Source organism: Terrapene carolina, unplaced genomic scaffold (genome assembly GCF_002925995.2).
Source record: "Terrapene carolina triunguis isolate 2854851 unplaced genomic scaffold, T_m_triunguis-2.0 Scaffold771, whole genome shotgun sequence".
Classification (NCBI taxonomy): domain Eukaryota; kingdom Metazoa; phylum Chordata; order Testudines; family Emydidae; genus Terrapene; species Terrapene triunguis.
Genome location: NW_020665122.1, coordinates 585,127 through 607,229, shown reverse-complemented (window position 1 = coordinate 607,229; position 22,103 = coordinate 585,127). Strand labels below are relative to the sequence as shown.

At 48.9% G+C, this 22,103-nt stretch overlaps 1 protein-coding gene and 2 pseudogenes across 1 annotated transcript; 1 reads left to right on the top strand and 2 right to left on the bottom strand.

Annotated features, from left to right (window-relative positions):
• Window positions 1-619: 619 nt before the first annotated feature.
• LOC113405099 (probable G-protein coupled receptor 33) lies at window positions 620-2,843 on the bottom strand. Its single transcript, XM_026660422.1, has 2 exons — window positions 2,820-2,843; window positions 620-1,675 (listed from the first exon to the last, which is right to left on the bottom strand). The coding sequence occupies exons 1-2, from the start codon at window positions 2,841-2,843 to the stop codon at window positions 620-622; spliced, it is 1,080 nt and encodes a 359-aa protein (XP_026516207.1).
• A 3,498-nt stretch (window positions 2,844-6,341) lies between these two features.
• LOC112105461 lies at window positions 6,342-7,366 on the top strand (annotated as a pseudogene).
• Window positions 7,367-14,604: 7,238 nt separating this feature from the next.
• Window positions 14,605-16,973, bottom strand: LOC112105460 (annotated as a pseudogene).
• Window positions 16,974-22,103: the final 5,130 nt, after the last annotated feature.

The window sequence follows — 22,103 nt, the reverse complement described above, 5'->3', positions numbered from 1 at the left end:
TCACCATTTGCAAAAACTGGAAGACTGCTACTGACCTCCTTCCTAAAGATCTTTGAGATCTACTGATGACCAATACAAGAGAAGAGCTAGATATTGGTATTATAATACACAGACTCTTCTATAATATACTACACCTGATGGATTTTAAACCATTTGGAAATCTAGAACCACAATAAACGTTTTAGCAACCAATCTGTTGGATTCTTTGTAGTTTGAAAACACTCTAGAATCCATTGATGTCCTAGATACAGTCAGGGACCTAGACTCAATAGACTTTGAGTTTGAACACTTTGAAAGGCTTACAATAAATTAGATTCCAGAGACAGCTCGAGATGCAGAATCCAGGAGTCAATTAGGTTAGAACACATTGAGAGACCAAAAACCAACAAGATTCTGGAGCTGGCTATCATTCTGGTGCCACTGATGGCCCATTGAGTTTCAAAAAATAGAGAGATCTAGAACGTGTAGGATTCTGGAGACAGCAGGGAATCTAGAATCCAGGAACACTGAGGGGTTAATAAACATAGAGATACCTGGAACCAATTAGGCTTCAGAACCAGCAGGAATCTAAGAACAAAGGGGATGCCAAGTTTTCAACTCTCCCTAAGTTTGGGCACCTTCAGACCATTTCCTGTTTTGTGTTCTTGACTTCTGACCCGTGTCTTCCACTAGACACAGGGGCACTGCTGCTGAGATCATCAACAAAAGCTGCTTTGACCAGAGTGAAAAGAGACGTCCTGAAGACCTTCCAGAACTTCTCCCCCACAAAGAGGTAAAGGATGGGGGAGAAGGAGGCATTGAAGCAGGACGTGAAGGTGTAAATGACCAAGAGGGCACCCATCACTGACTCTGGCACCTCCTTCTCGTAAAGCTTCAAGCCGTGGAAGAGGTGGTAGGGCAGCCAGCCGATAAAGAAGGAAACCATGGCGGCCACCATGACTTTGAAGGGCTTTCCAGCCCACGCCAGCTTCTTCTCCTTCATCTTCAGCCCCACGCAGACATAGCATCCCACAATGGTGCAGAAGGGCATCAGGAAACCCAGCAGGAACCGGACCATGAAGATGGCTAGGTGGACCCTTCTGCCCAGGTCCTGCGTCTTGGTTCCGTTCCAGTCTCCAGAGATGTTGTAATTATTGATGCAGGCGATCCTGCCCCCATCCACCACGTGGGTCTCCCGGAAAGCCAGGTAGGGAGCGCTGAGACCGAAGGAGGCCAGCCACACTCCCACAGCCAGCTTCCAAGCCCGGGGCATGGTGCGGTGATTCCGGGACCAAATGGGATGGTGAATGAGGGTGTAGCGGTCCAGACTGATGAGTGTGAGAAGGAAGACGGAGGAGAACATGCCCATGGAAATGAAGGCATTAAGAAGCTTGCACGCGGCCATGCCAAAGACCCAGTGGAAATCCAGGAGGATGTAGATGGCGAAGAAGGGGATCAGCAGGGTGAAGAGGAGGTAGCAGGAGACCAGGTGGAGGAACCAGAGGGTGGTCACCGTCCTCCTCATCTTCAGCCCCAGCACCCACAGGTACAGCCCGTTCCCCACCACACCCACTAGGAAGGTGATGAAGAGCAATACAGCAGAGGCCAGGTGAGAGGTCTTCATGGTCTCTGGGGTCTTGCTGGAATTTGCCACTGTGGTTGGTGGGAGTGCCGTGGTATCTTGTTCCACTGTACTCTGGGAAGAGATAGGAGAGGAGTTGGAAGGGTTGACAGTGGAGGTGAAAAAGGAGCGTGGAAAAAGAGAGGGAAGAAATACCAGAGTGGGTTAGAAAGGAAACTTTTGAGAGGACCTCACTGGATAACGCTATTATAATACACAGACTCTTCTATAAAATACTACACATAATGGATTCTGGTCCTCCAGAATATCCAGGCTGGATATTCTCAGGAACTGGGCTATAGCCAGTAGAACTCACTGCTACAGGATAGAGCTGTGAGCAGTAGGGGAGGACAAGGGGAATAGCAGACATGGGAGGAGTGGAGAAGGGGACACTCTAGTAGATCAAATATTCAGCTATGCAGAGAATACCACATAGCTGTGATCTGGATATGTGGCTGGCTCAAGGGAACAGGGAATGGGCCCTGGGGCCTTTCCCCTCTAGGGTGGCCAGCTCCAATCTGGCCCCAGGGCAGGGGATCAGGCCTACTCAGTTAGGAGAGGATCAGTGCTGTTGACTCGTAGCATACTGGTGCCAGTGGAACTCATTGCTACAAGGAAGACAAAACCGCCCCTCCGCCACCCATCTCTTGTGCTCATCTGCCAGTCACAGGAATTGCTGCTACACCCTGACTCGTGAGAGCGTGCAGGGTCCTTCTCACCTACATTGTAACACAGGAAGCCTTAATCCACCGAGCTGCTTCTCTGACACCAGCCGTGCTGCCAGCTCTGCACAAGGACCTCTGCCTCTGTCTGGGATTTCCCCCCTCACAGACTTATTAGCTCTGTAGAATGGCCTAATGGTCAGAGAATGGGGGAGGTGCTGGGAGCCAAGACTCCTGGGCGCTGGGAGGGACATAGGATCTTCTTGCTTACACTCTGCAAATGTGGAACACCTCATCTGATTACCATGAAACAAAAGCAAAAAATTCACCCACATTACAGATCTCACCTACTACCTCTGTCTCTTGAGTGCCCCATGTTAACCCCAGTGCTACCCAGTGGCAGGGAGTCTCACAGGCTAACCCCACTGATACCCCGTGGCAGGGACTCCCACTGGTTTGCCTTAAAAATAGCAAATTTCTGTGGTTTCTAGGTGGCCTTACAAGGAAATTCCCCTTCAGACCCAGTGAGGGGGCCTCTGCCAATCATCTTGACTCACCTGGGCAGCAAGTGGTGGAAACATACCAGGTGCAGAGATTCGGATGGTGTGTGTTTGCCCAGCAAAGTGTCTGTTTGTCTGTCCCCGCCTCAGTACTGTCCTGTGTGTTGAATTCACTCCCCTTAACTCTGTGTCTACTACATGCTCCACCCCCACTTGCTCTCTAAATAGAAAAGCTGCAAACCATAAATGGAAATGATCATTTGGACACTGTCTTAGCAGAGCAACCACCTAAGAAACAGTCATTGCTTTAAAACTAGCCCCCACTCCCCTGCCAGAGCCAGGGCTAGAACCCAGTGGGCGGTCTAGTCATGACCACAAGCCCCACCTTGCTAGGCACTGTATAAATAGAGAGGAAAAAGACAGATCTTGCATGAGAGAGCTTACTGTCTAAGGAGTCAGGATCGATAGAGACCTGGACCAGGTCTCAGGAGGCCTTGGTATTATTCCTGGCTCTGCTACTCGCAGACTGAGTGCCCTGGACCAAGTCACTTCTGCACTGCGTGACTCAGTTTCCCCTTTTGTAAAATCCGGGAGACTGCTATTGACCTCCTTGGCAAAGTTCTTTGAGATCTACTGACATAACTTGCTCTGTGGATATGGGGAAAGCGGTGGACGTGATATATCTTGACTTTAGGAAATCTTTTGATACGGTCTCCCACAGTATTCTTGCCAGCAAGTTAAAGAAGTATGGGCTGGATGAATGGACTATAAGGTGGATAGAAAGCTGGCTAGATCGTCGGGCTCAGCAGGTCGTGATCAGCAGCTCGATGTTTAGCTGGCAGCCGGTATCGAGCGCAGTGCCCCAGGGGTCGGTCCTGGGGCCGATTTTGTTCAACATCTTCATTAATGATCTGGATGGTGGGATGGATACACCCTCAGCAAGCTCGCAGATGACGCTAAGCTGGGGGAGAGGCAGATACACCGGAGGGCAGGGAGAGGGTCCAGAGGGACCTAGACAAATTGGAGGACTGGGCCAAAAGAAATCTCATGAGTTTCAACAAGGACAAGTGCAGAGTCCGGCCCCTGGGCCGGCAGCAGCAACAGCAGTTGGGGTGTGGGAAGGGGCTCAGCGCTGCCGCAGGCGGTTGGGGTGAGGGGCGGTGTTTACCTGGGTGGGTGGCCTCCCTGGCTCCCACCGGCATGTCCTTGCAGCTCCTAGGCTGAGGGGCCAGGGGGCTCAGCATTCTGCCCGTGCCTGCAGGTGCTGCTCCTGCAGCTCCCATTGGCTGCGGTTCTCAGCCAATGGGAGCTGCGGAGTCAGCGCTTGTGGTGGGAGCAGCGCGCGGAGCCCCCCGGCCACCCCTCTCCCTAGGAGCTGCACACACATACTGGTCAGAGCAGGGACCCTGCCAGCCCTGCCAACCCCACCCCCCAACACTCATGGGGGTCCTGGGCTGTGTGCCACCGCCCCCACCCTCCCAACACCAGTGGTGGTACCGGGCCACTCCCTGAGCTCCCGTGGCACCCCCAGACCACCCCCCCCAGAGCACCTCAGCCCCAAGTTTTAGTTAGGTGTATATAGTAAAAATCATAGACAGGCCACAGTCCCTGAATTTTTGTTTACTGCCCGTGACCTGTCCATGACTTTTACTAAAAATACCTGTGACTAAAACATAGCCTTACTTATGAGTAATGAGGACAAGCGGAGCCTTTCTAGCCAGGAGTTAAAACTCAGAGCAAGATGCTTGGAAAGGGGTTAGACCCACTTGTTTAGAGCAGGAACCAACCCCTAGGCATAAGGGGCTAGCAGTGAATTTCCCACAGAGGGAGATTATTCCATCCTCATCCACTAGGGGGTGCCTTGTGCCTTCCTTGGAAGCAGCTGGACTTTGCTAGAGACAAGACGCTGTTGTAGATAGGACCCTTGAGCAGTTTTTCTGTGCTTGGGTATTCAAGCTTCAGCCACTAGACCCAATCCCCCAAGGCAGGAATATAAGCCATGTGTCCTGATTCCCAGCCCCCCTGATCTAGCCACTAGACCCCACCCCTGAAGGCAGGAATAGAAACCAGGTGTTCCTGATTCCCAGCCCTTAAAAAGGCCCAAGGCTGCCAGGTGGAAAGCCCCTTCCAGGCACAGAAGCACGGCACTTTCTCCTGCTGGGGTAGGCGTGTGCATTTGTGAAACCACTTCAGCTTTTGAGGTTTTCTGCATCAGCCAGACTGCAGTTTCCCATCCCATTGCCTGCCCCCAGCTTGCCGAGCCTCACGTGTGCCGGTGATACTCAGCTCTGTGCCGGGGATCTGCTGGCCAGATGTCACATGCATTCATCCCCAGCGAGACGGGAACCCAGTGGAGACGGCTCTGACGTAAGGACAAAGTTGCTCTGAATTCTCAGCCTCCTGCCACTGCTAATTCATAAATCCATCCGTCTGGAACCCAGACGGGCCCCTAGATCGTTCCAGTCTCGTCTCCGGCACAGCCCAGGCAAGGGGCTCTCAATTAGTCCCACCGTACTGAGCCCAATCCCTCATGTTTCCAAGAGCATCTTCCAGAAAAGTCACCAGGTGTTTGTCCGGCTGTTCTTAAAACCCTCCAGTGATGGGGATCCCAAAACCACCCCGGAAGCCGATTCCAGAGCTTCTCCCCCTTGAGAGTTAGAAAGTTTTTTCTAACCTCTGACTTAAAATGTACAAAACTGTTGAGTTTGCAGTTAAAAAGAATTGGTTTTTAATAAACTTTGAACTTGTTTGTTTTTTTTAACCAGCCTGACAACCAGATTTTTTAAAACTGAAAAATCAGTGTTTTTTCCCCAAAAAAACAGTTTTCAAAAATTGAAGCTTGGGCTAAAAGCTGTTTTCTGAAAACTCAAGACTTTTATGAAGCCTCCGAATGGTTTTCATCAAAACTGATGGTGTTTAATCAAACCCCCAATACAGTTATTGAAACCTGATTGGGTTCTTTTCCCTTACCAAAAATCTGTTTTCAAAACCCAAGCATTTGGGCTTAAAAAAGTTTATAGAAACTGAACATTTGACTCAAACCCCATGTTTTTTCTTACCAAAACTGCCATTTTTTATCCATCCCCTGAAACATTCACTGAAACTTCCAAATCTTTTACCCCAGTCAGGTTCCAAAACCTGAAAAAAATCCAGTTTCCACTTTTTCCATTAACAACAAAAAAGTTATATTAAATTTTTGAAAAGGAACCAGACCTGGTTTGAAATTCACAGTGATAAATCGCTGATGTGTCCAACTGGCTCCATCCATTTCCCTATAACTCCAGGGTACTTGCTTTCACTTAGGAAGGAAAGAGTCATACAAGGGTGCTGATGAGGATATTACAAAAATCCTGGGCACAGAATGCTCAAATCAAGAGGTGACCCATAGCTCTGTCTTGTAGCAGTGAGTTCCACTGGCCATATCTCTGTTGATCATAGAATACCCAGCCTGGATAGTCTGGAGAACCAGAGGGTGCCAGAGAGGTCCTCTCCAAAGGTACATTCCTAACCCTCTGGTATTTCTCCCTTCTTTGTCTTCCATTCTCCGTTTTGCCCCCTTCCGTCTCCCCCCAGGGCACCATGGATCGAGGCAACACGACCATCCAACCAACCACTGGGGAGAATTCCAGCCAGACCTCAGCTTCTGTGAGCACTTCTCACCTCACCGCAGCCGTGTTGCTCTTCCTCACCTTCCTGGTCGGTGTGATGGGGAACAGGCTGTACTACTGGGTGTTGGGGCTAAAGCTGAAGAGGACGGTGACCATGCTGCGGTTCCTCTACCTGGTCACCTGCTACCTTCACCCTGCTGATCCCCTTCTTCACCGTCTACATTCTCCTGGGTTTCCACTGGGTCTTCAGCATGGCCATGTGCAAACTCCTCTATACATGCCTCTCTCTGAACATGTTCATCTCCATCTTACTTCTCACGCTCATCAGCCTGGACTTTGACACCCTTATTCACAATCCCATCTGGTTTTGGAATCACCGAACCCTGCCCTGGACTGGAAAGTGTGGCTGCCCTCCTTCGCTCTCAGTGCTCCCTACCTGGCTTTCCAGGAGACCCACATGGTGGAAGGGGGCAGGATCACCTGCATCAATAATTACAACATCTCCAGAGACTGGACCGGAGCCGAGACACAGGACCTGGGCAGACGGGTCCACCTGGCTGTCTTCATGATCTGGTTCCTGCAGGCTTCCTGCTGACATTCTGCACCATTATGGGATGCTACATCTGCGTGGGGCTGAAGATGAAGGAGAAGAAGCGGGCATGCACTGGGAAGCCCCAAAAGTAATGTTGGCCATGGTGGTTTCCTTCTTCATTGGCTGGCTGCCCTACCAACTCTACCAAGGCTTGAAGCTCTACAAGAAGGAGGTGCCAGAGTCAGTGACAGGCGCCTGTTTGGTCATTTACACCTTCACGTCATGAGTCAATTCCTCCTTCTCCCCCATCCTCTAATCATTGGGGAGAAGTTCTGGCAGGTCTTCACAATGTTTCTTCTCATTCTGGTCAAGGTGGCTTTTGTTGACCATCTCGACAGCAGTGCCCCGAATGTAACAGAAGGCAGGGGTCAGAAGTGGAAAACACAAAACAGGAGATGGTCTGAAGGTGCCCAGGCTTAGGGAGAGTTGAAAACTTGGCATCCCCTTTGTTCCTAGATCCCATATGGTTCTAAATCCTGATGGGTTCCAGGTATATCAATGTTTATAAACCGTGCAGTGTCCCTGGATTCTAGATTCCCTGCTCTCTCCAGAATCCCATGCGTTCTGGGTCTCTAATTTTTTTTCAATCTCAGTGGGTCATCAATAGAACCAGATCAGTAGTCAGCTCCAGAATCTTGTTTGTTTTAGATCACGCAATGTGTTCTCACCTAATTGAATCTCTTGGATTCTGCATCACTAGATAGCCCTGAAATCTCATTTCTTGTAAGCCTCTCAATGTGTTCAAATTCAAAGTCAATGAGTTCTAGATTCCCAACTAGATCTAGGACATCACAGAATTCTAGAGTGTTTTCAAACCACATAGAATCCAACAGGTTCCAGATAGTTTGCTAAAACTTTCATTGTGGTTCTAGATTTCCAGATGGTTTTTAATGCATTAGGTGTAGTGTATCATAGAAGAGTCTGAGTATTATAGTAGAGATATCTAGCTCTTCTCTAGTGCTTGTCATCAGTAGATCTCAAAGAACTTTAGGAAGGAGGTCAGTAGTAGTCTTCCAGTTTTTACAAATGGGGAAACTGAGGCACAGAGTGAGGACGTGACTTGGCCAAGGTCACCCAGTAGAACCTTCAATCCGTCCAGTGGCAGAACCGGGAACAAACTCAGGTCTCCTGCATCCCTGCCCAGCTCTCTATCCATTGCATCTCCTTAGAGTGTGAGATCTTTAGCACACAGACTCTCTCTTTCGTCTGTTTGTACAGCATCTAGCACGGCGAGGTCCTGGGCCAGGACTGGGGCTCCCAGAACTACTTAAAATAAAAAATAATAATCATTCCTAGGTGTTACGTGAACTACTTAGATTCCATAAGGTTTGTGTGATGGCTCTGAAATACTTTACAACCACCACATGACCGGGTCACCGGAATATTTAGTGTGTGGAGACCCTGGCTTAGTTTGAAAGCGGCCGGTAAGGAAAAGAAGCCAGCAGGACAAAGAGCGGCTCCAGAGAAACCACCTCCCTGTGAACACTTCAGGATGGTGAAGAGGTAATGTCCAAGTAACCAAGAAGATCCCACTTGCCAGCTCTACCCAAGTTACAAAACATTGGCCAAGGCTCAGGGCTAGTAGATCCAATGGACAATACAGACTTTAAAAGACCCCCCTGGTGGATTCTCCATCACTGGCAATTTTTAAGGCAGGGTTCGGTGTTTTTCTAAGAGATCTGCTCTAGTTCAACCATGGACTAATTCAAGGGTATTCTGCAGCAGTTCAGATAGGGGACTACCATGCTCCATCTGGCCTTGAAAGCTCTGAATCTATCCAGAAGTCAGGCAGATGTTGTTGGTGTTGTAAACCAGTTGTCACCTAGGTGTCTGGGGTGTCTGAGGAAGTCTGTGTAGGCCAGCAGCCCAGGGTGGAGGCTGTAGATAAATTAGACATATGTGTTTTACTGTTCAGACAAAACAAGAGTGACAAACATGACAGATTCCACCTCTCACTGATTCAAAATTCAATAGGATTTCATGGATTCTAGGAATCTTGGCCGATTGTTAACCTCTTGGGTCCCACCTCTGTCACTCTTTGCAATCTGATCTGATCTGATGTGGGCTAGATTTAGACATAATGTTTTCAACCCCCCTGTATGTTTCAAAAGCCAATACAATCCTATGACTTCTAGATATTTGGCTGGTTCTTGAACCTTTGGATTCTAGGTCTGTCAAGATTTTAAAACCCAATTGGTCTTATGTGAGCCAGAACATCCTAGTTTCCAACATCATATATGATGTCCTAGCTGACATAGGACCAGTTTGGGTTTTAAAAAACTTGTCAGACCTAGATCTCAAGAGGTTCAAAAACTACTCAACTATCTAGAACTGATGGGGTAGTATTGGGTTTATATATGTATATATCTATATCAATCTATATCTATCTATACACAGAGAGAGAGAGAGTAGTATAATGAGTTCTAGATATTTGGCTAGTTCTGAAACCTCTTGAGTTCTAGGTGTGATAGAATTTTCAAATCCAATCAGATCTGACATGGTCTAGTACTTCAAGGGCTCCAAACACCTATATGTTTGGGGGGAAAACAGTAGGATCCTGTGAATTTTAGATATCTGGCTACTTCAAGAAACTCCCGGTTTACAAGCCACTCCATTTAAAAAAACACCTATAGAACCTAGAGCCTTTTACAAGCAATACCCCTCAGGGCAGCATATCTGGAATTGAGAACATTTTCTGCTTTGAGGGCAAAGTACATGGAATCACATGTACATGGAAGGCTGCAGAACAGAGCAGTGGGAGTCACTCCCTGGAGCTGGAGAAGGGAGGAGGACTGGCTGCCTTGCAAGAGGAGGGCAGCAAGCCCCCTGGCAGGGCCGGCGCTTCCATTTAGGCGACCTAGGCGGTTGCCTAGGGTGCCAGGATTTGGGGGGGTGGCATTTTGCTGCCCTTGGTGGCAATTCAGCGGAGGGGGGGCCCTTCCACGCTCCGGGTCTTCGGCGGCAATTCTGCGGCGGGTCCTTCACTCGCTCCGGGACCCACCGCCGAAGTGCCCCGAAGACCGGGAGCGTGGAAGGACCCCCCGCCGCAGAATTGCCGACAACAACTGGGGGCACTGAAGGAACCCCGCCTAGGGTGTCAAAAACCCTGGTGCCGCTCCTGCTCCCTGGGCAGAGCAGTGCTGCAGGCAGCGACCCAGGGAGCTAAAGGCAGCTCCTGGCGGGCTGCAGGGATCTGCAGACTGAGCCCCTGACACAAGGGCAAAGAGGGTGCTGAAGCCACTGAAGGAAGTGGCTAGACCGTGAACTGCAGTTTGCCACTGAAGGGAGTGGCTGGACAGTAGGCTACAGGTCCCCCCAGAAGGGGGGTATCTGGGTTCCCTCCCCACTCTGAACTCTGGGGTTCAGATGTGGGGACCCACATGAAAGATTCCCTAAGCTTATTTTTACCAGCTTAGGTTAAAACTTCCCCAAGGCACAAATCCTTTCCCTGTCCTTGGATGGTATTGTTGCAACCACCAAGTGATTTAGACAAAAATTCAGGAAAAGGGCCACTTGGAGTCCCTTGTTCCACAAAATATTCCCCCAAGCCCTTTCACCCCCTTTCCCGGGAGGCTTGAGAATAATGTGAGTACCAACCAGACCCTTTGTCCCTAGGACACTGAAAATCAAACAGGTTCTTAAAGGAAGAACTTTATTTAAAGCAGAAGTAAAGAATCACACCTGAAAAATCAGGATGGAAGGTAACTTTACAGGGTAATAAAAGATTTAAACACAGAGGATTCCCCTCTAGGCTTAGATTCAAAGTTACAAAAAACAGGAATAAAACTCCCTCTTACCATAGGGAAAATCACAAGGTAAAACAAAAGATAATCTAACACATTTCCTTGCCTTTACTTACTGTTATGTAAAGCCTCCGTTCAAATGTGATGGTAAGATCTGTAACTTGTGTCATTAAGTTCTGCAACCTTTTTGCAGACTTTGTAACTTCAGTGATTGTTAACATCGCCTTTGAAGTTTTGTAACCTTTGCAAGCTCTGTAACCTTTTCATGTTACCACTTGTGTGAACTTCCAAGCTTTGTAATCAGAGAGCGTGTGAACGAGGGAGTGTGTGGGGAAGATAAGGGAGTGTGAACAAGGGAGTGTATGTGGGACTGGGTGGAGAGGAACGGCAAGGAGAAAAGAGCCCAGAAGCAGGGGTGCCTGATATAATCTGCTCTGAGAAGACAATTATGGGGTGCTGTAAAGAAAAGAAGAACCTGGTATGCATGAAAGAAACTGGTTTGGGAATGCTTCTCAGTGACGGACACAGAAGAAAAACTCAGTGTATGTGACAGGAGCCACTCAGTTCCAGAAAAAGGAAGAACGCATGCACACAAGCGGCTGCTCCTTGACCTGCTCCCCAGCCTGGATTCAGGACCGCAGGCGGACACACCAGATCTACCACGCTGTGGCTTCTCGGCTTCCAGGCTGTCTCCAGTAACTCTCCGCCTGTGTAAGTGTGTGGGGGAATGAATGCGGTGAATGTGTGCGTGTGTGGATAAGCTCCATCTCTTTTCTATCTGATGCAACAGCGACTTTGTAATAAAACTAATACAAGTGTGACCTTGGGTTGGTTTTTAGGGGAACTGAGGTAACACGTACAATTTCTGTAATTTTAGATGTATCATTTCAGGTATGTTTTCAGGAGATGTTTTACCTGCTTGGTCTCTCTCTCCATCCAGAGAGGGAACAAACAAAGAGAGTCCCAAAAAAACCTCTCCTCCCCCCCAGATTTGAAAGTATCTTCTTTCCTTATTGGTCCTTTTGGTCAGGTGCCAACCAGGTTATTTGAGCTTCTTAACTTCTTACAGGTAAAGTGATTCTGCACCTCTGGCCAGGAGGGTTTTTATGTTACTGCATACATAAAGGTTATTACCCTTCCCTTTGTATTTATTACAATCTACCTGTACACACACACACACACACACACAGTAGTATCACACGAGTTCTAGATATTTGGCTAGTTCTGAAACCTCTTGAGTTCTAGGTGTGATGGGGGGGACATAGAGTGTGGCACAGCCAGAGGGCAGTGTCACTGAAGGAGGACACCGTGGTCCTGGGAGTGATGTGGGGCCAGGAACAGAAGTGATAGCAGGTAAGACACCACCAAAAGAGGGCACAGCGCTAATTCCCTGGACAGCCAGCAGGAGGCACCGCAGTGGTGAGTCGTGCCCCTTCACAGTGTTCATCTGGGAAACCCTCCAAAAATAGAAGCATAACAAATAATCGCCAATTATTTTGGAATATTAAGCCTGTAAGGCAGTAGGGCATCGAGTGAAAAATCCAGATCCTCAGCCAATGTAAATCAGTGTAGCTCTGTTGACTTCACTTCAGAGTTCTTGGGTTCTTCTCCTGCCTCTGGGAGGGGAGTGGGGTCTAGCAGGGTAGAGTGGGGGGGGGGGGCTAGGAGCAAAGACTCCTCGGTTGAATCCCCAGCTCTGGGAGGGCAGTGGTCTCTAGCAGTTAGAGCAAACTTATTAACACCAAAACATTTAGTGAATTAGTATCAAATTTGCCAAATTGTTTCGCTCAATCACCAAAAATCTGACATTTTCAAATGAAATATTTTGATTTTCTTTTTCGAAATGGCTTTGTCTTGAAGTGTACTTCAATTTTATTTAAGATGTGTAAAATCTAAGCTCACAACAAAAAAACCATTTTGTGTGGACTGAAACAACCCCGCCCCCTTTTCATTTGCTAAAAAATTTGCTAAAAAAATTCATTTGGGGTCATCTCCAAATAAGAGCCCCCCTCAACCCCCCATTTTTTGGAAGAACCAGAGACATGAAGAATCGGTTAAAGGCACAGGACTTACATGCCATCTGTGGTCCCAATTCAGCCCGGTTGTGGCTGAAGACACCAGGTCAAAGGTGATAATAGGGACGAGAACACAAACATCTCCCTTTCTAGATCAAAAGAGCAGTGGCTGTGTCTCTAGGCCCCCTTGTGTCAGCTCAGCATGTGTGTTACTCACCCTCAATTTCTGGTGGAAGCCGTACCTCACAGAGGTGTGAATTGCTATTAAACACAAGTGTGAACAACTTGAGGAGTAGACTCACTTCAACAGTACAGCCACACCGGCCCTCGGTCCCATTGCGTAGCTGAGCTCAGGGGTCGTCCAGGCTCGATGTTTCCTGAAATTCGGCCTCTTTGCTTTTTCCCCTCACTCTGCACCAAAAACATTATGACCATCTGAAAATTTTCAATCAGCACGTGCAAGGGGTGAGAGGGGGAGTCTGTATCACGGGAACCAAATACCCCTAAATTTACATTACAACTCCCCTCCGCCTTCATTGCAGAATGTCATTTTTCAAGGCAGTTGCCCCATGCATGGGGGCGTCAGTGCAATTTGTGAATATTAACAGCAGCTCATCATCAGGGGGCTGCATCTTGTGGAGTCCCCAATCAAACGACTGCCCTTTCCTCCAGCAGACTCCCGCAGAGCCCCTGCAGCTTGGTGCCACTTTCCAAGTGTAAGCAGAGGGTGGATGAGCTCTCCTCTGACATCTAGTGGTGAGCTGTGAAAAAAAACTTCAGAAGCTGATCTCGTTTGCATGGACGAACCCATCCTGCCTAGGTGCTCACGATGATGGGATTGCTTGCCCAAATGATCACTTGTGGCTGGTGTTGGATCCCTAGTCTCCTTGGTTTCGGGGCAGGATTAAAAAAGGGTTATTATCCTTGTTGTGTGAACCAAGGACAGCAGAACTGTAACTGGCATACCCCCGATGGCATACCCCCAACACCCAGGAATGATTATTCATTATTATTTTTTATTTCGGTAGCGCTGGGAGTGCAAATCCTCACCCAGAGCCCCACTGTGCTAGGCACTGTACAAACATAGAGCAAAAAGACAGTCCCTGTCCCAGAGAGCTCACAATCTAAGGAGATTCAACAAATAGAGACCTGGGCTGAGACAGAGAAGACATGAGTTTGTTCCCGGTTGTGCCAGTGGATGGACTGAAGTTTCTACTGGGTGATCTTGGCCAAGTCACTTCCCCACTCTGTGTCTCAGTTTCCCCATTTGTAAAAACTGGAAGACTGCTACTGACTTTGCTCAAGTTCTTTGAGATCGACTGATGAAAAGCTACTAGAGAAGAGCTAGATATCACTATTGTAATACAGACTCTTCTATAATATAAAACACCTATTGGATTTTAAACCATTTAGAAATCTAGAACCACGATGAAACTTCTAGCAAACCATCTGGGACCTGTTGGATTCTATGTGGTTTGAAAACACTCTAGAATCTGGTGATGTCCTAGATCCAGTTGGGAATCTAGAACCCATAGACTTTCATTTTCAACACATTAAGAAGCCTACAATAAATGAGATTCCAGAGCCAGCTAATGATGCAGAATCTAAGCGAGTCAATTAGGTGAGAACACATTGAGTGATCTAAAAGAAACACGATTCTGGAGCTGGCGACTGATCTGGTTCCATTGATGACCCTCTGAGTTTGAAAAAATTGAGTCACTTTGAATGCATGGAATTCTGGAGACAGCATGGGATCTAGTATCCAGGGACACTGCAGGGTTTATGAACAGTGAGATACCTGGAATCCATTAGGATTTAGAACCATCAGGAATCTAGAAATGAATGGGATGCCAAGTTTTCAACTCTCCCTAAGTCTGGGCACCTTCAGGCCATCACCTGTTTTGTGTTCTCGACTTCTGACCCGTGTCTTCCACTATACTCGGAGACACTGTTGCCGAGATCATCGACAAAAGCTGCTTTGACAAGAGTGAGAAGGATGTCCTGAAGACTTGACAGAACTTCTCCCCCACAAAGAGGTAGAGGATGGGGGTGAAGCAGGCATTGAAACAGGACGTGAAGGTATAAATGACCAAGAGGGCACCCGTCACCAACTCTGGCACCTCCTTCTTGTAGAGCTTCAAGCCGTGGTAGAGGTGGAAGGGCAGCCAGCTGAAGAAGAAGGAAACCACCGTGGTCACAATGACTTTGAAGGGCTTCCCAGCCCACGCCAGCTTCTTCATCTTCAGCCGTATGCGGAAATAGCATCCCATGATGGTGCAGAAGGGCAGCAGGAAGCCTAGCAGGAACCGGACCATGAAGACAGCCATGTGGACCTGTCTTCCCAGGTCTTGCGTCTCAGCTCCATTCCAGTCTCTGGAGAGAGCATAATTATTGATGCAAATGATTCTGCCCTTGTCCACCACATGGGTGTCCCGGAAAGCCAGGTAGGGAGCGCTGAGACCAAAGGAGGCCAGCCACACACCCACAACCAGCTTCCGAGCTCAGGGAATGGTGCGGTGATGCCGAGACCAGATGGAATGGTGAGTGGGGGTGTAGTGATGAGGGTGAGATGGAAGACGGCAGAGAATGTGCCCACAGAGATGCAGGTGTTGAAAAGTTTGCACATGGCCGTGCCGAAGACCCAGTGTAGACCCATGAGGAGGGAGACGATGAAGGAGGGGATCAGCAGAGTGAAGAGGAGGGAACAGGAGACCAGGTGGAGGAACCAGAGGGTGGTGACTGTCCTCCTCATCTTCAGCCCCAGCACCCATAGGTACAGCACGTTCCCCACCACACCAACCAGGAAGGTGGGGAAGAGCAACACTGCAGAGGCCAGGTGAACTGTGCTCACAGCTGCTGAGTTCTGGCTGGAATTTGCCCCCATGGTTGGTGAGAGGGTGGTGTTGCTTTGGTCCATGGGGCCCCGGGGAGAGACAGAAGAGGGTTTGGAAGGGATGACGGAAGAGGGGAAAAGGGAAAGTGGAAGAGGAAGAAGAAAGAAATAGCAGAGGGGTTTAGGAACATACTATTGGACAGGACCTAGCTGGGCACCCTCTGGTCTTTCAGAATCTCCAGGCTGGGTATTCTCAGCAACTGGGCCACAACTCACTGCTACAGGATAGAGGTATAGGCAGCAGAGGATGAAGAGAGGGATAGTAGACGTGAGAGCAGTGGGGAAGGGGACAGTCTGGTAGCTCAAATACACAGCTCTGCTGAGAATACCACATGGCTATGATCTGGATCATGGGCTGGCTCAGAAGGGTGGGGAATGGGACATGAGGCCTTTCCCCCCAGCAGACGCCAGCTCCAATCTGTCTCCAGGGCAGGGATTGGCTAGCTCAGGGATGTGGGGATTGGTGCTATTGACTTCTAGCATGAGGGAGCTGTGGCCAGTGGAAGTCACTGAGAAAAAGCCACCCCACCCCCATCCCATCTCTTGTGCTCATCTGCCTGTCACAGGAATTGCTGCTACACCCTGACTCGTGAGAGCGTGCAGGGTCCTTCTCACCCTCATTGTAACACAGGAAGCCTCAATCCATCGAGCTGCTTCTCTACCCCACGGCAATGCTGCAGCTCTGCACCAGGGACCTCTCAGCTACTGTCTCTCTCAGGGACTGCGCCTCCCCCCAACCAGCACCCCCACATCCTTGTTAGCATGGTGTCCTCTGTGCTCTGCAGACTGGTCTAATGGTCACAGCATGGGAGACTGGGAGCCAGGACTCCTGGGTTCTATTCCTTCCTCTGGCAGGTGAGTCACATCTAGTGGGTTCGAGCTGCAGGGGTTGGGCTGTGGGAGGGACATGGGGTCCTGTAGCTTAGAGCTTCATAAATGGGGAACACCTCATCTGATTAACGTGAAACAAGAGAGGAAAAATTCACCCATGTCACAGATCCAACCTACTACCTCTGTCTATTCAGTCCCCATGTTAACCCCATTAATACCCAGTGGCAGGGAATCCCATTGGTTTACTTTGTTACTAGCAAATGTCTGTGGCTTCTAGGTAGGACTAGCAAGGAAATTCCCCGTCAGACCCAACAAATGGCCTCGGCCCATCATCTCAACTCACCTGGGCAGTGCAGGACCCAGCGCAGAGAGAGACTCGGATGGTGTGTGTTTGCCCAGCAAAGTGTCCGTGAGTCTGTGCTGCCCTATGTGTTGCGGTCACTCCCGTTAACTCTGTGTCTTCTACATGCTCCGCCTCCACCTGCTGTCTGAGCTGGAGAAGCTGCAAACCATGAATGGAAATGATCATTCGGACACTGTCTTAGCAAAGAAACCACCTAAGACACAGCCATGGCTTTAAAACTAGCCCCCACTCCCCTCCCACATCTGGGGCTAGAACCCAGATGTCCTGTTTTACCCCTCCCCTGCTCTAACCACTAATGCTGAGGCTTTGGCAGGGAGCAAAAGCCCTCCAGTCCCAGGGCTGCAGCGGGGGTCCGGGACCTGGGTCTTCCCCTAACCCGCCCAGCGCTTCTGCCAGGGAGTGGTGTTGGGGCGCAGGAGTTTCCCCCGCCTTGCCCACCCAGTGCTTCTGCCAGGGCTCTGGGAATTCCTCCTGGATGGGGCATCCATTTTTCAAGGGACCCCCAATTGACCAGAGCCCCTAGGCACAGGCCCCGACGGACCATTGGATAATCCTTTATTGCCCAGCTGGGCTCCTTAAGCTGGTCGGGCATGGTGGGCCAGGGATGCACAGAAATGGGGGTCCAGCGTTACCCCCGGGCAAATATCAATGCCACCCGCTGCCCCTCGGAGGAAGCTGCATGTCCAAAGGAACTAGAGCTTTGACGGGGCTTTCAAAGAGGCACACGCCCCAGAGATGTGACTGTGGTGTCTGGCATGAGTGCGGCCAGGCTGATGCCCCGGGGTTGGACGTGAGTGTGCAGAGAGGAAAGGTCTGTTGGATTCAGAGGGCCGCTTGCAACCAGGTGCTGCAGACGCTGAGCTCAGAACTGCCTTGGAGACCGAGTCCTCCCACTGCAGGTCTGCTAAAGGCCCTCCTGCAGCCAGCCTGCAGAGAAACCTTTTCCTGTCAGGACCAATGAATCAAAGTGCTCTGAAATCCACGTGCCCACTTGGCTTGGCTTGAAATTGGCCGTCTCTGAGCAAGGCCGGGAGCAGAGTGAGAGGGGCAAATTCAGAGGCTTGTGGTCTGGGTCCCTCAGTTAAAGCCACATGAAAAGGAGCCGTTCTTAATTTTTTCACACTGCTCTGAAAACCTGTTGCAGACTCGCATCGACTTGGAAAGTGGCACCAAGCCGCAGGGGCTCTGCTGGAGTCTGTAGGAGCCAAGGGCAGTCGTTTGATTGGGGACTTCACGAGATGCAGCCCCCTGAAGATGAGCTGCTGATAATATTCACACACTACACTGACGCCCCCCTGCGGGGGGGCAACTGCCTTGAAAACCAGCACTGAGCAATGAAGGTGGGGGTGGGGTTTGTGATGCAAATTTGGGGTCATTTGGTCCAGAGGTTCCCTTGATACAGGCCCCTTTCCCGCCACGCGCTAATTGAACATTTTCAAATGGTTATAATGTTCTCGGTGCAGAGTGAGGGGAAATAGCAAAGAGGCCATGTGACGGGTTGGATCACAGAAACCCCCCTGGGAGTGGCCACCTGATGTGCCCAGACTACTTCTGTCCCTGCTTTCCTGCCCCGTCAGCTTAGGACTTCAATGCCCTCCTATTTTGAGCCAGACTCGCTAGCCTGCTGCAAACCCAGACCCAGGTCTGAATCACGTCCCCTAACCGCTGTAGGCTTAAACTGAAAGCAGCTAACAGAAGTGCTCTTGTCTCAGATGCCCAACTCCCAATGGGGTCTAAACCCAAATAAATCCATTTTACCCTGTATAAAGCTTATACAGGGTAAACTCATAAATTGTTCGCCCTCTATAACACTGATAGAGAGATATTCACAGTTGTTTGCTCCCCCAGGTATTAACACATACTCTGAATTAATTAATAAGTAAAAAGTGATTTTATTAAATACAGAAAGTAGGATTTAAGTTCCAAGTAGTAACAGACAGAACAAAGTACGTTACCAAGTAAAATAAAATAAAACATGCAAATCTATGTCTAATCAAACTGAATACAGATAATCTCACCCTTAAAGATGCTTCAGTAAGTTTTTTCCTCAGACTGGACACCTTCCAGGCCTGGGCACAATTCATTCCCTTGGTACAGCTCTTGTTCCAGCTCAGGTGGTAGCTAGGGGATTCCTCATGATGGCTCCCCCCTTTGTTCTGTTCCACCCATTTATATATCTTTTGCATAAGGCGGGAATCCTTTGCCCCTCTCTGGGTTCCCACCCCCTCCTTCTCAATGGAAAGACACCAGGTTAAAGATGGATTCCAGTTCAGGTGACATGATCACATGTCACTGGAAGACTTCATTACCCACTTGCCAGCACACACGTATACAGGAAGACTTACAGGTAAACAGAGCCATCTGCAGTCAATTGTCCTGGTTAATGGAAGTTATCAAGATTACAAACCACCATTAATGGCCCACAGTTTGCATAATTACAATAGGCCCTCAAAGTTATATTTCATATTTCTAGTTTCAAATACAAGAGTGGTACATTTATACAAATAGGATGATCACACTCAGTAGATTATAAGCTTTGTAATGATACCTTACAAGAGACCTTTTGCATAAAGCATATTCCAGTTACAGTATAGTCACTTATTAGCATATTTTTATAAAATCATATAGACTGCAACGTCACAGGCCGAACTTTGGGAAACGTCGAGCCTGGACGGCCCCTGAGCTCAGCTATGCAACGGGACCGAGGGCCGGTGCAGTCGTACTGCAAAAGTGAGTCCGCTCCTCAAGCTGTTCGCACCTGTGCTATATAGCATTTCACACTTCTGTGGGTACGGCTTCCACCGGAAACTGAGTGTGAGTAACACCCATGTTGAACTGACACGTGGGGGCTTAGAGACACAGCCACTGCTCTTTTGAATGAAGCATGGAGATGTTTGAGTTCTCGTCCCTGTTATCACCTTTGACCTAGTGTCTTCAGCCACAAGGGGGCGGAATTGGGACCAAAGATGGCATGTAAGTCTTGTGCCAGTAACCAATTCTCTTGGTCTTTGGTTTTTCTGAACAACCGAGGTGGCAGGGGGGGGACAATTCATTTGATATGACCCCAAATTATTATTATTATTAGCTAACGAAAAGGTGTGGGTGAGGGGGTGGAGATTGTTTTAGTCCGAACAAAATGTTTTTTTTTCTGAGCTTGGTTTTTCCATATTTGAAATTAATAAAAAAAAATGAAAGAATTTCAAGCAAAGCTGTTTTGAATGAGAAAATCAAAATATTTTATATTGAAATTGTCAGCTTTTTGGTGGTTCAGGGAAACAATTTGGCAAATTTGGCACTAATTCATTAAATGTTTTGGTGTCATTCAGTCTACTGTAACTGCTAAACACCATTTCCTCACAGAGCTGGGGTTTGAACCCAGGAGACCTGGCTCCTTGCCCCACCACACTAACCTGCTAGACCCCACTCGTCTCCCAGCTGCAGGAGAAGAGCCCAAGAACTCTGAAGTGAAGTCAAGAGAGCTACACTGATTTACACTGGCTGAGGATTTGGCCTGTTCGCTCCATGTCCTACTGCCTTACAGACATAATATTCCAAAATAATTGGTGATTATTTCTAATGCTTCTATTTGAGGGGGGGTTCCCAAATGAACACCATTAAAGAGTCCTGAATTTCCAAAAGAAGGAGCTGAAATCTTTGTGAACATCAGGCCTGTTGGAAAGTGTCTCAAGTCAGTACATGATTCCATGTGCTTGGAACCCTTCAGGTACTAGACCATGTCAGATCTGATTGGGTTTCAAGACATTGTCATACCTAGAACTCAAGAGGTTTAAGAACTAGGCTAATATCTAGAATTAATGCGGTACTATTGTTTGTGTGTGTATATATATACACATATGAGTATATGTATACACACACACACACACACACACACACATTTAAAAACACAATACCACCCCAGGAGTTTTAGACATTTAAGCGATTCTTGCAACACTTGGGTTCTTGCTCTGACAAAAAATTTAAAACCCAAACTGGTCCTATGTGGTCTAGGATGTCATATATGAGGTTGGAAACTAGGATGCTCAAGACCACATAGGATCTCTTTGGGTTTCAAAATCTTGGCAGACCTAGAACCCAAGAGGTTCAAAACCAGCCAAATATCTAGAATGCATAGGATCCAATTGGCTTTTGAAACTTAAAGTGGCTTGGAAAACATGATGTCTAAATCTAGCCTGTCAGATCAGATCGCATTCAAAACACTGACAGACCTGGGACCCAAGAGGTTAAGAACTGGACAGTATTCCTGGAATCCATGAGATCCTATTGAATTCTGAATCAGTGAGAGGCAGTATCTGTCAGGTTTGGCAGTCTTGTTTCATCTGAACAGTAGCAATGGAAAAAGATTTTTAAAACACAGGGGCTACATGCATGTCTAACTTACCTACAGCACTCCACCCATGGGCAGTGGACCACACAGGCCTGGCTTCCTCAGATACCCCAGTGGGTCCAGGTGATAACTGGTACAGCACCCCAACAGTATCTGCCTGACCTCTGGATAGAATCAGAGATTCCAAGGCCAGAAGCAGCACGGTGGTCCCCTAGTCTGACCTGCTGCAGAATGTCCCTCAATTAATCCCTAGTTGAACTAGAGCAGACCTGTTAGAAATACCATCCAGTCCTGCTTTAAAAATTGCAGTGATGGAGAATTGACCAGGGAGGATCTTTTTGACACTTTATCATCTTTTGGATCTGCTTGGCCCCAGACTTGGCCAAGGTGTAATAGTCCGGTGCGGGAGCTGGGCCCTCAGGGGCCGTCGGGAGCCAGGCCAAGTCACTATGCAGCCCCAACTTGGTCCTCGGGGTTTGAACGTCTCGGGGCTCCGCCCCTTAGGCAGGGGCAAAACAAAAGCACACGGTTAAACAGGCCCAAACGCTAGCTCAGGGCGGGGCCACACACATAAGGGTCCGAGGGGCTCAGAGCCTCCCTGCAGGCTGAGCCAATACCGTGTCCAGCTAGGCCCCGGCCCTCAGTCAGGGCGGGGCACCTAACACTTAGGGTTAGGGATTTTGGGCGCCAGTCCTTGCCTCAGAGTTGGGCAAGAACACAATCTCTGGGCTCAGTCCTTCCGTCAGGAGCTGAGCAAACAATAGTTCAGTAGCCCAGGCCCTTAGTCAGGGCGGGGCAGCAACCAAAAGTTCAGTAGCCCAGGCCCTTAGTCAGGGCGGGGCAGCAACCAAAAGTTCAGGAGCCCAGGCCCTTAGTCAGGGCGGGGCCGCAAACAACGTCAGTTAGCCCAGGCCCTGGGTCAGGGCGGGGCAGCAAATAGAGCCAGGTAG

Bases quoted from the DNA above. Each gene is read 5' to 3' on its own strand.
- LOC113405099 (XM_026660422.1), bottom strand. From the start codon at position 2,843: ATGTTTCCACCACTTGCTGCCCAG. The intron at 1,676-2,819 runs GTGAGTCAAGAT...ATCTCTTCCCAG, and splicing joins TTCCACCACTTGCTGCCCAG to AGTACAGTGGAACAAGATAC.